This window comes from Canis lupus, chromosome 17 (genome assembly GCF_003254725.2).
Source record: "Canis lupus dingo isolate Sandy chromosome 17, ASM325472v2, whole genome shotgun sequence".
Taxonomy (NCBI): domain Eukaryota; kingdom Metazoa; phylum Chordata; class Mammalia; order Carnivora; family Canidae; genus Canis; species Canis lupus.
In genome coordinates, this window is record NC_064259.1 from 58,910,817 (window position 1) to 58,931,287 (window position 20,471).

The 20,471-nt window shown below is 45.1% G+C and overlaps 1 protein-coding gene, 1 long non-coding RNA gene and 3 other non-coding genes across 6 annotated transcripts in view; 2 read left to right on the top strand and 3 right to left on the bottom strand.

Annotated features, from left to right (window-relative positions):
* Positions 1 to 4,338: 4,338 nt before the first annotated feature.
* On the bottom strand, positions 4,339 to 4,410 carry TRNAH-GUG (transfer RNA histidin (anticodon GUG)). The gene has a single exon. It is a non-coding gene; the product is annotated as a tRNA-His (tRNA).
* Positions 4,411 to 5,086: 676 nt separating this feature from the next.
* On the top strand, positions 5,087 to 5,160 carry TRNAN-GUU (transfer RNA asparagine (anticodon GUU)). The gene has a single exon. It is a non-coding gene; the product is annotated as a tRNA-Asn (tRNA).
* A 3,876-nt stretch (positions 5,161 to 9,036) lies between these two features.
* Positions 9,037 to 9,109, bottom strand: TRNAV-CAC (transfer RNA valine (anticodon CAC)). Its single transcript has one exon. It is a non-coding gene; the product is annotated as a tRNA-Val (tRNA).
* A 2,952-nt stretch (positions 9,110 to 12,061) lies between these two features.
* LOC125752798 (translation initiation factor IF-2-like) overlaps positions 12,062 to 20,471 on the top strand; it is a 31,491-nt gene continuing 23,081 nt past the window's right edge. The window contains exons 1-2 of one of the 2 annotated variants that reach the window (XM_049095865.1): positions 12,062 to 12,785; positions 13,423 to 13,723. In XM_049095865.1, the coding sequence (XP_048951822.1) occupies positions 12,343 to 12,785; positions 13,423 to 13,438 (459 nt within the window). In that variant the 5' untranslated portion in view covers positions 12,062 to 12,342 and the 3' untranslated portion in view covers positions 13,439 to 13,723. Of the gene's footprint in view, positions 12,786 to 13,422; positions 13,724 to 20,471 lie in introns of those variants that run through there. The other variant, XM_049095866.1, reaches the window with a different exon arrangement.
* On the bottom strand, positions 12,695 to 14,460 carry LOC118351233 (uncharacterized). The gene is made up of 5 exons (XR_004806355.2): positions 14,325 to 14,460; positions 13,996 to 14,165; positions 13,663 to 13,783; positions 13,198 to 13,265; positions 12,695 to 12,826 (listed from the first exon to the last, which is right to left on the bottom strand). It is a non-coding gene; the product is annotated as an uncharacterized LOC118351233 (long non-coding RNA).

The window sequence follows — 20,471 nt, forward strand, 5'->3', positions numbered from 1 at the left end:
AATCCCAGGACTCCAGGATCACACCCTGAGCCAAAGGCAGACACTCAAATGCTGAGCCACCCAGGCATCCCTCTATTTGCTCTTCTTGAGGTTACTATTGCTTATTCTTGAAATTCAAATGAATGAATGCTTATATTTTGCATTTGCCTTTTTTGCAACATTATGTTTATTAACTATATCCACATTGATGCATACATCACTTCTTAATTTTGGTATTACTGGAATACTTTAGTGTTATTTGGTATTAATTAATGCTATTGATGAATATTCTTAGTGTTTTGATGACTATTCTGTAGCAGTCTTTCTGTGTACTTGTGCATCAATAGATGCATTACATCATGGAGTAGGTATGAGTTCAACTTTATTAGAAATTGCCAATAGTCCTCTAGAATGGTTTTGAACCAGTAACTACTGCAATTGCTCCACATTCTTATCAGCATTTGGTATACTAATCCTTTTAAATATAGCCATGCTGGAGGGTGTGTAATATTATTTCCTTGTTTTTTATTTTATTTTTTTAAAGATTTTATTTATTTATTCACCAAAGACACACGGAGAGAGAGGCAGAGACATAGGAAGAGGGAGAAGCAGGCTCCTTGCAAGGAGCCTGATGTGGGACCTGATCCTGGATCCTGGGATCATGCTTTAAGCCGAAGGCAGACACTCAACCACTGAGCCACTCAGGTGCCCCTATTTCCTTGTATTTTAATTTGTATTTCCCAAGTAAGTAAAAAATATCAAGAATAAAATTTTAGAAGAGCCTTCACACCTTGAACTCACCACCCTGAGATCAAAATCTGAGCTGAGCTCAAGAGTTGGACACTTAACCGACTGAGCCACCTAGGCACCCCTCAAGAATGTTTCTTAGAACTTATGGTCATTAGGATATCTTACTTTGTGAAGATAGTCTATTAAAATATTTTAAAAAAATATTTTGCCTACTTTTATTTGGTTTACATTTTTATGACTGATTTATAAAAACTCTTCATATATTTGAATAATCAAGACATCTTTTTTTTTTTTTAAGATTTTAGTTTTTCACGAGAGACACAGAGAGAGAGGCAGAAGGAGAAGCAGGCTCCTCGCAGGGAGCCTGATGTGGGACTCCATTCCTGGACCTGGGATCACGCCCTGAGCCAAAGGCAGCCGCTCAACCACTGAGCCACCCGGGAGTCCCAATTGAGACTCTTAAAGTAATATGGCTAATATAGTTTATTAGTTTGCAACTTAACTTTTGACTTTCATATGGTGATTTTTATGAGTACAAGTCTTTAATTTGGATGAAATCTTTTTTGTTTCATTTTTTCTTTTATATTTATGGCTTTTTAAGTTCTATAAGAAATTCTTGTACCAAATATTGTGAATGTATTCTCCCAAATTCTCTATAAGCTATAGAATTTTAGTTTTAATTCAAAAAAATCTGTGACATTCTCAAAACCAAAATATTCTTGGGAGCCAGCAATAACAATGCATAGAAAATACTTCTAAAACGCTCTTCGTGGAATCCATTAGGCTCCCATACATGCAGGAATGATGGTATTAGCATTCTCCATGATTACAGGAAGATTCAGAAATTATCCTCCAAACCTGTCAAGTGCTGAGTGAGAATGACTCTTTTGGAAATCTTTACAACACAGTTTCTGTCTAGTTGCGATGGCTGTTTACTGGATCCAGCGAAAGTCTGCAGAGATAACTTGCACAGGTATTTTCTGGATTACGTTCTTCCCAAGCTATCTCCAGTGATTCCTCCACAGTATTTTACTTCCTTTAGATGGCATTTTATTTTTTTAGACGGCATTTATTTTACTTTATTTTATCTTTATATTTTTAGATAGCATTTTAAAAAGCCTTATCTGAGAAAGCATCATGTAAACACACACACACACACACACGCGCGCGCGCGCGCACAAACTCACATTTATCACATTTGAACACGGACCTCTCTCACACATTCCCCTTCCTCGTCCATCGGGGCACGGACCTGACCCACAGTCTATCCAGGACCGATTCCAGGAGGTCCTGGGATTGGATCCAACATCCCACAGGATTGACAACTCTACCCATTACCTATATCATCTCCTTCTCCCGACCTTGATGAGCATTTGCGGCTACCTCCTGCCCACCTTATACGCTGCCTGTGGGTTCTGAGGTTCACAGCTCCTGGCCACGGAAGCCAAAGACTTCAAGTCTGCTGGTGTTTGTGTGGGGGGAACCCCGAGGCTGGTCGCCTCAGGCGCGTTTCTCCCTCCTGGTATCGCTTTCAGCCCTGCTTGGGAAACCGGGTCCGCACTCTCATCCTCCCGCTCTCCTATTTCGTGACGATGTAACTGCTGGTTGCACCGCACCTCCCGTCCGCCAGCAGGTGTCTGCGGTGACCTCTGCTCCCGCGCCAGGACCCGGCCGGTCGAGCTCAGCACCAGGCCGGGAATTTCTCGCAGGCTGGGGGGGGGGGGGGGGGGGCGGTCCCCGGCAGAAGAAAGGCCACGCGGCGAGCAGGGGAAGCCCGAGGGACGTCGCCCGAAGGCCTCCCGCTCCACCTTCCCTTTGGGGCCACGTCGGAGGCGGCACCCCTTCTGGGTACAGGGAGGCCCGAGACCTGCCTCCGCGTTCAGGCTCCCGCGTCCAGGGCGCCCTCTCGGGCCCGCCCGGGCTGGCCACGGCTTCTCCCTCTCCCTCCTCGTCTTCCTCCCGCTGTGTTCCTGGGGACCGTAAACCGCCACCCCTCCCACCCGCCCTCGACCCGCGAAAAGGGCCCGGCCGCTTCTCCCCGGTGCCTGCGGAGGGAGTTGAATCGACGTTTGCCACACAACGGGAGGAGGGAGAAGCTGCGGCCGCCGTGCGGCTCCCAGGCTCAGCCCCTGCAGGGCCCGCTCGGGGCCCGGGACCCTTGCTCCTCCCGGAGGCCACGTCAGCGCCTCTCCCGTGGCTCCTCCGGGGAGAGCAGGGATATCCCGTGGGGGAAGCTCTTCCCCAGAAGAGACACTTGGCGACCGAGCCAGCAGAAGCCTGGACTCTGCGCCCTGGACCGCTTCTCAACGTTGCTTCCGTCGACCCATCCATCCCTGGGAGGGCCTTGGGGACAGGAGGCCGCACCCTTCAGTGACCATAAAAATTCCGCTTTGCTCTGACTTGCCTTACTGCTCCTCTCCACTCTTCCATTCTAGCACCTCCAGAATAGAAGAACGGTGGTGGTCTTGCTCTCCTTGCAGAGCTGTGTGTTTTGTTTTGTTTGGCCCATGGCTCCATTTCCTTCAGTGGACATTTATTCACATATCCACAAATTACTAGGAGAGCGGCATTTGTAGGAGTCTTTCCTCAAACGCTGTAGATCGAAGTTACTCAAATATCTATCATTTGCCTTTAGTTTTATGTCGGTGTGATACTTATCATTACACCATTATCATTGTTATTAACACCAAAATTATTTTTTAAAATATTTTATTTATTCATGAGAGACACACAGCTGCAGAGAGCGGCAGAGACACAGCAGAGGGAGAAGCAGGCTCCACACAGGGAGCCCGACGGGACTCCAGGATCAGGGCCTGAGCTGAAGGCAGCGCTAAACCGCTGAGCCACCCGGGCTGCCCATTAACACCAAAATTAAAGTGTGACAAATGCAATAACACATATTAAAAACCGTAATGTTGTTTGATAATAGTTAGATGGAAAAAAATGTATATTCATTCATGTGAATTTAAAGAAAGGACCAGCCTAATCTGTGGGGGTAGACATCAGAATAGTTTAAAATAGCAGGGATGGATAAGCATTACCTGGGAAGTGTATCAAAGGGCCATCCATGTTTGGATGATAGAAAATTTCTATCTTGATCCTGGTGATGATTGCATATTTGAGTATTTAGATAGCTGTCCACTAATTATCTGAGCAATTCGTTCTGTGAATACACATTACTAATTTCCTTTTTAGGATAAAAATTGGCTATGAGGCGTTAGAGAATCCAACGTAGACCAGAACCAGTCTGGAATGTATTGCAAATTTTAAAATCTGCTCTTTTTGTGTACAAGTTTCACTGATGTGTGAAATATTAACTACAGAAAAAAAAAACTATATGACTAGACCATTTCCTTAGGGGAAGCTGCACACAGGGCTTATTGAGAGCTCGCACCTCATCTTCAGATATTTTCTGTTGAATGGTGAAATATGGAGCCCGCCCGGGGTTTTTTCTGTGACAGAGTTATATATAGCTTAGTGAACTATTCCCTTTTCCTCTCTTCAGCTGACTATATGGCATTGGTGGCCCTCGAAAAGCGTGGCTGTCTGCCTGCAGTAAGGAGAGCGTCCCCTGAGGTTTGAAACCCTAAGCAAAAAAAACGGAAGCCTTGCCGTGACTCGGATTCGAACCGAGGTTGCTGCGGCCACAACGCAGAGTACTAACCACTATACGATCACGGCGCGCCACGGTCCTGGTGGCAGGCTCGGGTCTTGATCTACTAATTTTGACAATTCATTCCAATTATTGCGCCGCTTTGCTCTTGGGCCACGACACCAATTCTCGGCCTTTTAACTAAGATCAAGTGTGTTCCTGGACAACTACAGGTCCTCGTGCTGTTCCCTCCTGTCTTCCCTTCGTTTTCCTCCTCCCCATTACGATGCATTTATCATCTCCAGTGCATCCAGCGCGATCATCCGCACGGGCCTCCTGGGAAGTATCTTTGCAGCGTCCACGCTTTCCTCACCTTTTTCCCTCCTCCTTACACTCCCTCTTTTGATCCACCGACCGCAACCGAGCCGAGCGCGGACAGCGCAGATGGGCAGATGAGGGCGAAGCAACTCCAAGAGCCGGGGGACGAGCCCACTAGGCGATGAGCTTCCCCTGGGCCCTCCTGGCCTCAGGCCGGGGGGTTACGGCCTCGGGGTCTGCGGGGGCACTCGCATCCGAAGAGGGTATGGAACGAGGTGTGGGGAGGCTGTCCCGCCGGCTGTCCTTCTGCCTTCGGAACCGCCCAACACGCGGGTTGCACGCCGCATCTACTCTACGGTTTTCCGACTCTCTCTGCAAAGGCGGTGGCTCCCCCTAGCGCCGAGTGCATGCTTGCTCTTTGTTGGATGGGGACGCGAGCATTCGCGGGTCTCTGTGGCGCAATCGGTTAGCGCGTTCGGCTGTTAACCGAAAGCTTGGTGGTTCGAGCCCACCCAGGGACGTGGCGGCATTTTTAGAACGTGACAGTGTTTGCAATTGTTTCTACGCTGTGCATCTTCTCACCTGAAGGGGGAGAAATGCCTCTAACACCCTCCTGTCCTTATGTGTCTTGTGTACAAGAGAACCTAAGCCAAGATCCTCATGGATCCTCGGATCCTCAAAGAGCTCAAGAGGAAAATAGGTCATTAGGAATCTTCAAAGGAGTAGAGTCATCATCTTTACCCTCTGATTTCCTTTTAACAATGAAGTTTCTATGTGTTAGTATTTATTTAACCGTTTCCATATACTTTTGAAATTAATTCGGTTTTATGCCATTGGTATTGTAAATAATACTGCAGTCATATGCAGTCAATACCTGTACCCATCTTTACCATAGAATGCTAGAAGAGCAATTGCTGTATCATAGTCTATATATTTTCCATATGATTCCTTTTTTTTCTCCTTTTGTCGACTTACAGATCTTTCTTTTATTATTTCAGCTACTGCTTTAGGCTTCATAGCATACATCTGTAATTCACCACAGTTGGCCTTTAAGTGATCTCATACACCTTAACATTTCTCCTCTTCCTGCCTTTATGCTAGTTTTGTGATGCATTTTATTTTGTATGTTATAAACCTTACAATCCATTGTCATTACCTTTGTTTAATCTGTCCCTTGTTTTTATAGATTTAAATAATAAGAAAAAATCATATATTTTCTCATGCAAGTATCATTTCTGTTGTCCTTCATCCCTTTGGCTATATACATCTGGTATCAGTGTCCTTCTTCCTGAAGGACTCCTTGAACATTTTTTGCAGTGTGGATCTGTTGGTGATGAAGTCTTCCATATTTTTTTTTTTTTAAAGATTTTATTCTTTTGAGAGAGAGACAGCATGAGAGAGTACAAGCAGGGAGAGGGAGAGGGGAGAAGAAGGCTCCCCACTGAGCAGGAAGCCCAATGTGAGCTTGATCCCAGGATCCTGGGATCATGACCTGAGCCAGAGGCCGCTGCCCAACCAACCGAGTCACCAGGCACCCAGTCTTTCACATCTGTGTGTAAAAGTCATCATTCACCTTCATTTTTGAAAGACTTTTTTAGGGGGAGGAGGCATAGAATTCCACATTTACTCCTTCCCCCCAATCCTTTAAAGATGTTTTCTATAAACAAGCACCCCAGGAAAACCCCAGGCCTCCAGTAACAGCTCCTTACTTCCTGGAGCAGACATTGCATATGTTTTACACCTCTTAAAGTGACAATGATGGCTGCCTATACCAACACCCCCTAAAGGTACATTTCCTCTCAAACACTTAACCCAAGCCACCCTATAATCTATAAAAATATGCAGCATTATATTAAAAATAGTGTTATTTCTCTTTACATACACACACGTGTGTGTGTGTGTGTGTATATATATATATATATATATATATATATATATATATATTGTTTATCTTAGACAGAGAGAGCAGCAGGGAGGGGCAGAGGGAGAGGGAGAGAATCTCAAGCAAAATCTCCACTGAGTGGGGAGCCTGATGCAGGGTGCAATCTCAGGACCCTGAGAGCATGACCTGAGCCAAAATCAAGAGTTGGGTATTTAACTGACTGAACTACCCAGGCACCCCTGATATTTCTCCTTAATTAGGAATTGTCCAGGCAAAGATTATATATTAATTCAATTTAATAGCATTCAAAGAACTTAAAGATAACAATAGATCTTAACATTTCAAAGGGAGCTGACACATAATAGAGAAATATATGTTGGAATCATATATTAGATGATACCTAAAACATTTATTGAAAATTGTGAGTGGAATAATTAAATCACGATGATTTCTAGAATTTTAAAAACTTAATCTTCATTTAAAAGATATTATATAGAATATGTTAGATATATGGTATACTGGAACCACATGGTTCTAGTGTATTTTATTTACTGGAACACATAATTTTAAATTTTATAAAGTTAGTTATTGGAATTAAAGTTTGTCAATGACCAGTAAAACTAGGATAGGTAATTTAGGATGTTTAGTGTTTGTAAGATTTTGAAGCGACATGAATCCAAGACTTCTACAAAATAGAAAACCATACTACCAGTATTTTCTAAATTGTTAGAAAATCGAAAAGACAAAGCAGTTTTTAGACCAATATTATTAAACCAGTCTGATGCATACAAGGAGTCCTCATTAGAAATATGATATGACATAAACATTTTCTATGCCATTATAGGTCAATTACTAAAATGTTTTAAAGACTTATTTATTTGAAATGAGGAGTGGGGGAAGGGGAAGATGGAGAGAGTATCTCAAGCAGTCTCCTCACTGAGCAGTGAAGCCCCTGAAATCATGACCCTGGGATCATGACTCTGAGATCTTGACTTGAGCTAACATCAAGAATTAGTCACTTAACCAAGTGAACTACCCAGGCACCCTTCAATTATGAAAATTATTTAGTTTGTTAAAAGTATTTGAGGTTCATCCTTACTATCATCTTGAATTTTTTCCTTGTACCTAGCACTGAAACTACTAATTTATCCACAGCTGAACTTTTTTTTCCCCTTCTGAGTTACAGACTCACCAAGAAAGCAAGTGCAAGAATAAAACCTCATCAATAGCATCCTTAGACCCCCATTGGGATCTTGAAAATGAAAGCTCAGTCACTACTCCACTTCAGGGAGGGACACAATTAAACACAACACCAACTCAGACTGCAGCCAGGACCAGGTCAAGACCAGGACAAGACATAACATCGCACTCTCCCTGCCTCTGGGAGATGCTTTGGATCTCTTTAGGGATTCGGTGCAGAGGCTCTCTGCACCTGGACCTTGGGACATACCTACCACTCCAGATTAAGAAGAGGCTTCTTCACACTAAGAAGCTGGGAAAAGATTTTCCTTGACTTGAGTAGTAGCTGTGAAAGAGGGGAATCCTAGCCACTAGATTATCAGTAGACCGTGCAAGATCTCTGCTTTGGCCTTTGCAGTAAAAGTTATATTTACTAGGGGGACAAAGCAAAAGTGAGGACGGTTCCAGCGGCCCGACGGGCTGAGCAGCCACCCAAGGCTCCCAGCCTTACCCCCTGCTCCTCACCTCTCCCAGCCTCAGCCACACCTGGGGCTCTGAGGCCTGACCACGAGGGCACTGGCCTGTGCTGCATTCTGGTCTAGCTTAGCCCTGTGTGTGGCAGAGCCAGGGCCATGCTCTCTTTCTGAGCCTCCGTTTCCTTAGGAGTAAGGGGCGGCCTTGGCTCTCAGCAGGCAAGGAGCAGAGTCCCTCTACTTCATGACCTCGAACTAGTCCAAGGGCCCTCCTGAGGACGGTACCTGAAAGGCTCCTTTGGCGTCCCCGTGGGCTCATTAGGTGGAGCCCAAAGCTCTTAATCTTCGCATCTTTGGCTTGAGTCCCAGGTGCAGTTGGTTTTCTTTAGTTCTGACAGGCAAATCTACCTTTCAGTAATGGTGGGGTGTGTGTGGGGGGGGGGCGGTTGGGGGGAAAGCCAAGGTTGCTGCCCAAGGTTGCTGCACAGGGAAGAACGTGTTGGCTTTCATAGCCATAGCACCCGTCAGCCTGTAGAGGAGACTTAGGGCCAGAGGAGCAGATCAGGGGTTTTCTGGATGTAAAAGTAACCTGAAGTCCAGGTTGCCCTGTGTGCTCTTCTTGGCCTGATCTCCAGCGTGAGGGGGAGCAGACCAAGGAGGCCAGTCAGGTTGTTAAGTGCTGGCGAGTCTGAGTCTTTCAGGCAGCAGCAGAACCCCATCCAGCCTCAGGCGTGAGGTTTGTTTTGTTTGTTTATTTCTGAATGGCAAAGGGAGCTGCGCAAGCAGGCCCAGGCCCCATTGGCCGAGCCCATGGTCCTTTGTGTGTTTGGAGCAAGAATAGAACTTGGGGTAAGAAAGAGGGCTGTTTCCGCCCGGTTTCGAACCGGGGACCTTTCGCGTGTGAGGCGAACGTGATAACCACTACACTACGGAAACCAGGCCGCCGGCGGCGCCCTCTGCCAGGACCCTGAAAAGCCTGGTGCTGCCACTACTGTTCTGCCCACCAGTTTCTTTGCCGAGTGCAAAGGCCCCTGGGAGCACCCGCGAGCCCGCAGGCCGGGGGACCGCAGCCCCGAGCGGCCCGGCTGGGGTTCCGCGTCTCCACCATCCCGGGCGCCCAAGACTCTGGGGGCCTCGGCAGTCCGGCTTCGGGATCCGCATCCAACGCAGGGTTTCCAGATCCGATTGGAGGGACCCCAGTGCTGGGACCCCCTTCCGGGAGAAGGGGGGGCGGGTCAGCTGCGTCCGAGCCCCAGGCGCCCCCACCGCCCCCTTGGGGTCACCCGCCCTCCGGGGCGGTCGCCGGGACGGTCCCCGCGGGGCGGTCAGCGCTCGGGGCTGGGAATCCTCCCAGGAGCCCGGGGACCGGCTCCCCCCGCCCCCGCGGGCCCCGCGGCCCCGGCCCTGAGCGCCTCTTCCCAGCCCTTCGCTGTGCGCTCCTCCGCGGTCCCCTCGGCCCAGGCGGTCCTTCCCATTCCTGCCGCTGTCACTTTTTCTACTGGACTAATGTAAGTCCAATATTGTAATCGTGCCTGTATAGTTTTAGTACCATAGCAAAGGCTACATGTTAGGACATTTGACTGTTTTAAAATATCCAACACCATACAGGCCAATCCACGATTCCTTGTCGATGCTGAATTCGTTCCAAGACCAGATAAAGTATAAATCTAGTCGATACACACAAATATCAGAATTGTTGGATTTCTCTCTCACTGGTCTTGAGATGCATTTTGAGGAGCAGTTTTTTTAAATTTAAATTTTAGTTAATATATAGTGCAATATTGGTTTCTGGAGTAGAATTCAGTGATTCATCGCTTACAAAGAACACCCAGTGCTCATCACAAGTGTCCTCTTTAAGACTGATCACCCATCTAGCCCATCCCCCACCCGCGCATTGACCCTGTTTGTTCTCTATCCTTAGGAGTCTTATGGTTTGTTTCTTCTTTTCTTTCCCCCCCTTCACATATGTTCATCTGTTTTTTTTCTCAAATTTCACATATCAGTGAGAGTATATGGCACTTATCTGTCTCTGACTGACTTACTTCACTTACTATAATACACATAGTTGCACATGGCAAGATTTCATTTTTTGATGGCTAATATTCCATTGTATATATACAGCATATCTTCTTTATCCACTCATCGGTCCTTGGACATTTGGGCTCTCTTCATAGTTTGTCTATTGTTGATAATGCTGCTATAAACATTGGGGCTGATGTACCCCTTTGAATCTGTATTTTTGTAACTTTTGGGTAAATACCTAGTAGAGCAATTGCTGGATCATAGGGTAGTTCTATTTTTAACTCTTTGAAAGACCACCAGACTGTTCTCCAGAGTGGTCGCACCAGTTTGCATTCCCACCAACAGTTGCAAGAGGGCTCCCCATTCTCTGTATCCTCACCAACACCTGTTGTTTCTTGTGTTGTTAATTTTAGCTATTTTGTCAGGTGTGAGGTGGTAGGTCATAGTGGTTTTGATTTGTATTTCCCCGATGATCAGTGATGTTGAGCATCTTTTCATGTGTCTGTTAGCCATCTAGATTTTTTTTTTTTTTTGGTGAATTGCCTATTCATGTCTTCTGCCATTTCTTAACTGGATTTGTTTTTTGGGGGTGCTGAGTTTGATAAATTCTTTATAGACTTTGGATACTAACCCTTTATCAGATATGTCATTTGCAAATATCTTCTTCCAATCTGTAGGCTGCCTTTTAGGATTTTTTTATTGTTTCTTTCACTGTGCAGAAGCTTTTTATTTTGATGAAGTCCCAATAGTTCATTTTCGCTTTTGTTTCCTTTCCCTCCGGCAATGTGTCTAGTAACAAGTTACTACTGCCGAGGTCCAAGAGGTTTCTACCTGTGTTCTCCTCTAGGATTTTGATGGTTTCCTGTCTCACATTTAGGTCTTTTATCCATTTTGAATCAATTTTTGTGTATGGTGTAAGAAAGTGGTCCAGTGTTATTCTTCTGCATGTGGCTGTCCAGTTTTCCCAACACTATTTGTTGAAGAACAGTGTTGTTTTACCTTTTACAATACCTGAAACTTCTTTTATTTGCCTTTTAAAAATATATTTTAAGGTTTTATTTATTCATTCATGAGAGACACAGAGAGAAAAGCAGAGACATGGGTAGAGGAAGAAGCAGGCTACCTGCAGGGAGCCGGATGCGGACCTAATCCCAAGACCCTGGGATCTTGACCCGAGCTAAAGGCAGACACCCAACCACTGAGCCACCCAGGTGCCCCTTTTATTTGCCTTTTATAGTTTTCCTGTTCAACAGGTTGCGGAGTGCAATTCCTAACGTAGGAAGGACAGGGAGATAAAGACTGTTTTCACAGACCCGGTCAGTGTCTGGTGGGGTTTTCACGTTTACCTCAGAACCAAGTACCAATAGGCAGAAAGCAGAAATACTGAGAAAGATTTTAATGTGCTCTCTCTCAGTCTCTCTCTCTCTTGTTTTCCTCTGTTTAGAAAGTTTGGGGAAGGAATCTCCAGCGGTTGCTCCTCTTGGTGCAATAGTTACCGAGTTTCCTTCACACGAAGTTCCAGGGCTGCCACCCTGAAGAAGTGCCGGCAGCGTCCTCCCTGGACACCACGGTGGGTGCTCTGCCTTGTTCTGCTTCGGCTCACAACGCAGCTGAGGACGCAACCGGACCGCAGCGTCTCCACTAGCGACCCGAGGGCTTGGTTCCAAAAGATGGGGCCCTCAAAATAGCATTCCATCATGAAATTTCATTAGTGTTCTTCCCTTTTCCTTCCCTCCAGATGCTATTTTTCTCCTGCCCTGCCCAGCCGGTGGAGGAGATTCACGGTCTTCCTGTCGCGTCGGGACCCCTTGAGGTTCCACGGGGACGGGAGAAGGAGTAGCTGTCCCCTCCCCTTCAGTAGGAAGTGTAGTCCGCGCTCGAGAACCGCCAACCAACACCCGCATCACGCTGGGTTCCTGCAAACCCGACGGAGCGCTCCTCCGAGCCTCTCTGCAGGCCCCAGGGGAGGCGGTGGGATTCCTGCCCCGCGACGGAAGCCGCGCTGAGGGGCCCTGCCCTGCCCCCTGGCCCCCTGGATGGGTCTGGGAGAGGGGCAGGGCTGCCCTTTCCCGCCCGAGAAGCAGCGCGAGGGCGCTCACCCCCATCCGGAGACGCGAGGGTGACGGAGCCCACGTGCCCGCGTTAAAATGACCTCCGCGCCCGCGTCGGGACAGCCGTTTGCCGGAGACCGACCGCAGGGAGAGCGCGTGGCTCCGGGACCGGGGCTGACGAGAGAAGCCGCGCGGTTTCCGACACGGCGGGTGTGTGGCGGGGAGGGAGGCCGGCGTCCGAGCACGCGGTGCGGCCCGAGCGTGCGGAGCATCCGCGGAGGTGGGTCGGCAGTGCGGGGCCGCAGGTTGTGGCGGGGACCCGGGGTCCAGCTGGGCCGCCCGGCCTTCCTTGAGGCGGTCTCGGTCCGCGCGGCTCGGCGGCCGCGTCCCTCGGGGTCCTCCGGGCGATGCGGGGCCCCGGGGTCTCACGCCGGCGCCTCCCTCCCGCGCCCTCGCCGCTCCTCGTGTCCGCAAAGGCGCGTCTCCGGGGCAGCCCCGAGGTGCGGCCGGACGTGTGGACCCGGCGGGGCTCCGGACGGGTAAGGCCCCCGCACAGGGTAAGGTCTTTCTCGTGGGGCTCCTTTAACAGAGAAAGCAGAGAGGAAACGGCCTTAGGAGACAATTCCAGGGAGGGGTGTGCGTCATTCAGAAGAACAGACAGCTTATTGCAGAGGCTACTTGTATCTCTTAAAAACAGCTAGTTGTCCCCTCCCTGGTAGTCTTGTCGCTAGGATTAGGTCACCGCCGCGGCAGGGTTTCGATTTCTGGTCAGCGGGGATGTTTCTGTAATGAATCTGTATTTTCCTCCCCAGAAGTGTGGTGTGCACCGAGGGCCCCATAAAGAACTTCTTCTGCACTGAGTTCCTAAACGCCGGGAGGTCGGGCCCCAGCGTCAGAGTCAACTCCCAAGCTGCGAAGAGCCTGGGAAGAGATTCCTCTTATTCCACTCACCTTAGTTAGAAATCTAGGTCTCACTTTTAGAATTTCCATCTAATGAGAACTTGGAGCTTCCAATCACTCTGTTAAAAAAAAAAAAAAAAAAAAAAAAAACCACGAACCAGTAAAGTGAAATATACAAAATGTTGCAAGAATAGTAACATCCTGTTATCCCTCCCCTAAGTGCACCAGTGAACATTTCCCCGCATTTACTTTCTCCCTCCATCCTCATATTTACAGACTGGACATCATTTGAAGGCACCTGGCAGACATCTCAAGACAATTGGTTGGGCTGCTCTTGCTCCCTCCCTTGGGCAATGTCCCTCCAAACCAGCCTCGCTTGGCATGACCTTTCTTCGGAGCCCAGGGGAGGGCTTTGTCCTCTGGAGGAGACTCCGCTTGTCCCTTCAGGAACCAGACATCTCTTGCCTCCAGGCTGCAGAGAAGCTTCAGGCAGGTGGAGTGTTATTTGCTTCTTACCGGATAGTGCAGGCCAGGCGTGCCCTGTGCTTGTAGGAACAGGATTAGGTGGTCATGCCCCCAGCACTGCCTGCCCTCTGGACTCCTTCTGGTGGGCAGTGGTCCTGCACTTGATGGTGGCCTAGGATATGAGTAATTAACACTTGGTCTCATGGCTGGTCTTCTGTCCAATTCAAGCATGTACTCAAAGACTGACTTGGGTAGAATGTTCACCATTTTACAATATCCAAATGCCCCAACACCTTCAGACTTGGCTATGGAGCTGTTTAATACATGAAGTCTGATGAAAGTGTTTGACTTAAAATTTGATCAAATAGAAAAAAAGAGGGGCACCTTGGTGGCTCAGTTGGTTGGGCATCTGCTTTTGGCTCAGTTTGTGATCCCGGGGTCCTGGAGTCCAGCCCAGTGTGCACACCCTGCTCAGTTGGAGTATGCTTCTTCCTCTCCCTCTGCCCCTCCTCTGCTTGTGCTCTCTCTCTCCCTCAAATGGATAAGTAAAATCTCTAGAAAAAAAAAATAGAAAAAAAGAAAGTGACAGAAGCCAAACGGATCCTCTATTTCTGAAAGAAAGGCAAGGCACAGTCATTGCAGCTTGAGAGGAATGGCCTGGCAGAGCAATATAATGAAAGGGAAGGGAAAGGTGGGGAGGGAAGGAGTCTCACTGCTCTTGGCTTGCAAGGAGCTCTCCCATGCCTCAGAGTGTGCAAGTCTCCAAGCTTCTGAAGCTTCCAGAAGCTCTAAGATCCAAGGGATATAAACTTTCAATTTGTGTGTTTTGTTCTAAATCAGGAGTCCTGACTGAGATGTGGGATTCTGAATTGAGGATGTGAAAATCCTGAGCCCTTGCTTTCAGGGAATGGCAATATACCCTCTAAGCAGGGGCCTCTGCAGTGCTGAGCTCTCATTTGGCCTTAGTTCTTTCTGAAGATATTGTTCCTGGTTGAATTTTGCATGTCACATGCCCTAAATTTGGACACAGCAGAAAGCTCTGTATTCAGGAAGAGATGGAGAAGCTACAGTGGAGAAGTTGCCTCACATGTGAAAAATGAAAGTAATATAACACTGTATGTTAGTTATATTTGAATGAAAAAAGAGAAAAAAGAAGAAAAAATGTCCTTTTAGAAACTGGATAGAATTAGTTTTTTTGAAAGAGTTTAAAGTACTATTTTCTGAAGAGTCTTGCCTGAAAATGCAAGAAATATAAGAGACATTATTTGCATCCTTGGGAGACTCCAAAGGCACCCTGTAAATAGGTTTAAGCTCTTGTTGAAAACAAGTGTTGAGCACACCTTCCAAGGAAGAATACACAGTTACAAAGAGCCAAATTCTGGCAATACAAGAAAACTACTTTGTAGACAAGTTTTATTTCTTTTTTTAAAGATTTTATTTATTCATGAGAGACACAGAGAGAGAGGCAGAGACACAGGCAGAGGAAGAAGCAGGCTCCATGCAGGGAGCCTGACGTGGGACTCGATCCCGAGTCTCCAGGATCATGCCCTGGGCCGAAGGCAGCGCCAAACTGCTGATCCACCAGAGCTGCCCAACAAGTTTTATTTCTAGAGCTCCAGATGTAAATATTTCAGTTATGTCCATAATTACTCCACTTGTTAGGGATTTATTTATTTATTTATTTATTTATTTATTTATTTATTTATGAGAGAGAGAGAGCACCAGCCCACAGGGAAGGGGATATGAGGTGTGGGGGATGGGGCAGAGGGAGAGGGAGAGAGAATACTTTACTCTGAACCTGAAGCCTGAGTTAGGGCTGGATTCCCTGACCCCCAGATCAAGACCTGAGCAGAAACCAAGACTCAGCAGCCCAACAACTTCACCATCCACACACCCCTAGGGCTTTTTGTTATCTAATTAATTTTTGAAAGATTTTTAACTTATTTTATTTAAATTCACTTAGTTAACATATAGCATATCATAAGTTTCAGATGTAGAGTTCAGTAATTCGGCAGTTGGATGTAACTCCCAGCGCTCATTACATCACGTGCCCTCCTTGATGCCCATCATCCAGTTACCCCATCCCATTCCCCTCCACCAAACCTCAGTTTGTTTCCTATGGTTAAGAGTCTCTTAGGATTTGTCTCCCTCTCTGATTTCATCTTATTTTATTTTTCCCTTCCTTCTCCTATGCTCCTGTTTTGTTTCTTTTTTTTTTCCAAGATTTTATTTATTTATTCATGAGAGACACACAGAGAGAGGCAGAGACATAGGCAGAGGGAAAAGCAGGCTCCCTGTGGGGATCCCAGAACTCTGGGATCATGACCTGAGCCAAAGGCAGATGCTCAACCACTGAGCCACCCATGTGCCCTCCTCTGTTTTGTTTCTTAAATTCCACATATGAGTGAAACCATATGATAATTGCTTTCTGTGATTGACTTATTTTACTCAGCATAATACCCTCTAGTTCCAACCATGTCAATGTAAATGGTACGATTTCATCCTTTTAATGGCTGAGTATTATTCCATTGTCTATATACCACCTTTTCTTTATCCATTCATCTGTTGGCAGATGTCTGGGCTCTTTCCATAGTTTGACTATTGTGGACATTGCTGCTATGAACATTGGGGTGCAGGTGCCCCTTCGGATCACAACATTTATATCCTTTGGGTAAATACCTAGTAGTGGAATTGCTAGGTCGTAGGGTAGCTCTATTTTTAAATTCTTGAAAAACTGGTCAGTGCAAATGCCTGATCCAGTATATGGGCCGGAGGGATTAAGGTGTGTGTGGAGGGGAGAGGCGGGCACAAGAAAGTAACATGGTAGCAGAGATCCAATTTGCTGAAGTTCCCAGTGTTGTTTATTTGTGAGGTGCCATTGTTCTGTTCTGTTTAACGTTGTTGTAGTGACATCTGTGGTTAGAACTCAGTTATAGTAATTGAAGGGATCCCAGAAGAACATAAGTTTAGGAATGGGTTCTCAGAATTTGTTCTGGATTATCTGGAATTGGGTCTTAGACATCATTAGATTTGATGGTATTAAGGATCCTGATGTGAGGGCACACTGTCAGTTTGTTGCAGGATTTCTCTGCGTTTAGTGTCTGCAGTTCCTGGTCACACCGCTTCCAAGAATGATGAGGTAAACTAGACAAAGAACAGTGGGCAGCAAAGCAAAGTTTATTGAGCAAGAGTACAAAGCTCCCAAAGAGGGAGGGGGCCTAAGAGGGTTGCCCTTGGAGTTTCCAAGTTTAGGGGGCTTTATGAGCTCTTTTGTGAAAATATCTTAAGCAATCAGGGTGTGCTGAGTCGTGCCAATCAGGGCTCCGGTCATGTATCTATCTACTGATTAGGTTATCGTCTCTGTCCTGATCATCTTTTTTGCTGACATCTAAGGTCTTATGTCTTAACTGCCCCTTGCCCATGGTAGTGACAGATGCTTTGTGGTTAACTGTCTTATTTTAGGATGTTTTGCAGAAGTCATTTCTGCAAAGATTGCAAAGCAGAATGCTAGTGTGGTCCTGTCTGAGCTGTAAAAGAGGATGTTAGTGCTGTTTTATGTTAACTGTCCTGACTCCATATTTTCTTGTTGGGAACCCTGTCCCTGACTACCTCACTGTCCAGATAACTCCTAATAAGTTCATGGCATGCAGTAGCCAAACATTTACTCGAGAGGCTCTCACTGTTCACTTGCTGCATTGACCAAAAACTTGCACCAAAAAGTGGCTTATTGTGAATGCAGTTTAAGTGCCAGGACTTCTTTGGTATATATTACAGAGGAAAGTATCCAAAGGCTTAGGGAGATCAGGATGCTAGAGTGGATTTACCATGGAAGACAAACTCATTCACCCCATCTATATTCTCTAGAAAGTCAAGGAGAACACTACTTTCAACAAGGCTGTGGGAAATATATTCAAAAAGCCTATATCTCTGGATCCTCAAAGGACTCTGTGATGGCTGGTTTGAGAAGGACAGTGGGAACTGCTGCCACTGAACTGTTATTCGTAAAAGTAATGGGGATAATAGGAAGATGGAGTTGAGAACGTCACATGGCAATGATTAATCTCCAAAGACAAGGTGGTCACAGTTAATACAATAGATAGCAAACCTTGAAGCACTAATCAGAATAGCTCAGCACACTTCGTCATTAACTCATCAATGTCCCTAAATCTGAAATTGATGGGTAGCCTATTAAAGTTTTATTCGATCTGTAAAAGCAAAAACATCTAGTGACTCTGAGTCTGAGTTGAATCACAATAGCCACAGATCCTCAACAAATTCATAATCATAGAGCCCTTTGAATGAAGGAAAGATAGATTCCCCTCAAGGAAAGATGCTAGTTATATAGCTAAAAATTAATACTCTTAGACTTTTAGCCCAATAGCATATTCATGCCAGAGTCCTCTGAGTAGAATGCTCTATTAGTAAAAAATAACTTTATAACAGAATATTTGACAGTTGAGTACCTGGGTGGCTCAGTCAGTTAAGTGTCTGCTTTCAGCTCAGGTCACGATCCTGGAGTCTGGGATTGAGTCCCAAGATCGAGTCCCACGATGGAGCCCCACATCAGGCTTTCTGCTCAGCAGGGAGCCTGCTTCACCCACTCCCTCTGCCCCTCTCCCCATGCTCTCTCTCTTTTGCTCTACACTCTCTCAAATAAATAAATAAAATCTTTTTTTAAAAAGGACTATTTAGCAATTGTACTGTAATAAATATTACTTTACCTTAACTATTATTGGTTATGCTTAATTGCCAAAAAATATTATATAAGGATTATCATTAGGGATATTATTAGTCAAATCGGAATGAGGCAAGTTTAGAGTTTGAACATCTGTTTGACTGTCATGAGATCTACTTTTAGTAGGAAGCCAAAATAGAGTAAGTAACTAAATATTTAAACAGCATTTAACAATTTTGTAGGAGCATACAATGAAATTATTTACAGCAACATTTAACGTTATTTTTAACATTAGCTATTCCAGATAGAGATATCCCTCTCTCTCTCTCTTTTTTTTTTAAGATTCTATTTATTTATTCATGAGAGACACAAAGAGAGAGAGGCAGAGACACAAGATAGAGGGAGAAGCAGACTCTCTGCAAGGAGACCGATGTAGGACTCCATCTGGATCCCGGGATCACACCCTGAGCTGAAGGCAGACACTCAACTGCTGAGCCACCCAGGCGTCCTTGGAGTGATATCTCATTGTGGTTTTAATTTGCATTTGGCTAGTGGCTACATCACTATGTTGAATAGCTTTTCATGTACTTATTTGAAGTCTTTATATCCTTTCAGGTAAAATATCTGTTCATCTCTTTGTCAATTTTCTAATCAGTTTGTTTGTTATTTTACTATTGATTTCTAAAATTATTTTTATTTTCTAGGTACTAGTCTTTTCTGGATATATGGTTTGAAAATATTTTCTCTTTGTTTTTTCATTCTCTTAATGAAGTCTTTTGTAGAGCAGTTTTTAATCTTGATATAGTCCAATTGATCAATCTTTCCTTTTATGGATCATGCTTTTGGTGCGAAGATTAATAGCTCTTTGCCTAGTCTTAAACCCTGAACATTTTCTTCTACTTTTCCTATAAAAGTTTATACTTTTACATTTTACATTTAAGCATATGATCCATCTTGAATTGCTTTTGTTAAGTTGTGAGGTTTAAGCTGAAGACTTTTTTTTTTTTTTTTTTTTTTGCCTATAGATGCCCCATTACTCCAGCATCATTTGTTGAAAAAGGCTATCCTTCCTCCATTGAATTGCTCTTGCACCTTTATAAAAAAAAAACAGTTGGACATACTTGTGTGGATATTTGTGGGTTCTCTATTCTGTTTCATTCATCTATCTATATGTCTATCCCTTCACCAATACCACAATGTATTGCTTACTATAACTCTATAATAATCCTATATAATAACCTACCTAATTATGACTTCTCCCACTTTCTTCTTCTTTTTCAAGATTATTTTAGCTATTTAAGAGTCTGTTATTTCTTTTTTTTTTAATTTTATTTATTTATTCATGAGAGACAGAGAGAGAGAGAGAGGCAGAGACACAGGCAGAGGGAGAATCAGGCTTCAAGTGGGGAGCCCGATGTGGGACTTGATCCTGGACCCCGGGATCGTGCCCTGAGCCAAAGGCAGATAGATGCTCAACTGCTGAGCCACCCAGGTGTCCCAAGAGTCTGTTATTTTCATATAAGTCTTATATGCTTATTTATGTCTATAAAAAATTTTGCTGGTATTTTGATAGGAATTACACTAAACCTATAGATCAGTTTAGGAAAGTTGGCATCATTACTACCTTGAGATGCCCAATCGTGAAAACAGTGTATCTCTCCATTTGTTTAGGTTTTTAAAATTTCTCCCATCAATATCTTACAATTTTCAGCATACAAATCCATTATTTGCTTTGTTAGATTTATACCTAAGTATTTCATTTTCTTTGGAGCAACTGTAAATTGTATTGTTTTTAGATTTCAATTAAATTCAATTAAGTAATTTTCATGTGTTCATTACTAGTGTATAGAAATGTAATTGATTTTTGTGTGTTGATCTCATAGCCTGCAATCTTGCTGAACTCCTTTATTAGTTCTAGATTTGTTTTTCCCTTGGAATTTTCTATGTAGACAATTATGTCATCTGCAAATAGGGACAGTTTTATTTCTTCCTTATTAATCTACATGCCTTTTATTTCTTTATTCTTGCTTTAAATGCAGTGGCCAGAACTTGCAGTATGATATTGAATGAAAGTCCTGAGACCAGACATCATTTTCTTGTTCTTAATCTTTGGGGGCAAGTGATGAGATAACAAAAGGCAAGCTGAGAGCAAAGGGCAAGCTTACACCCCACATACCACCTCCCC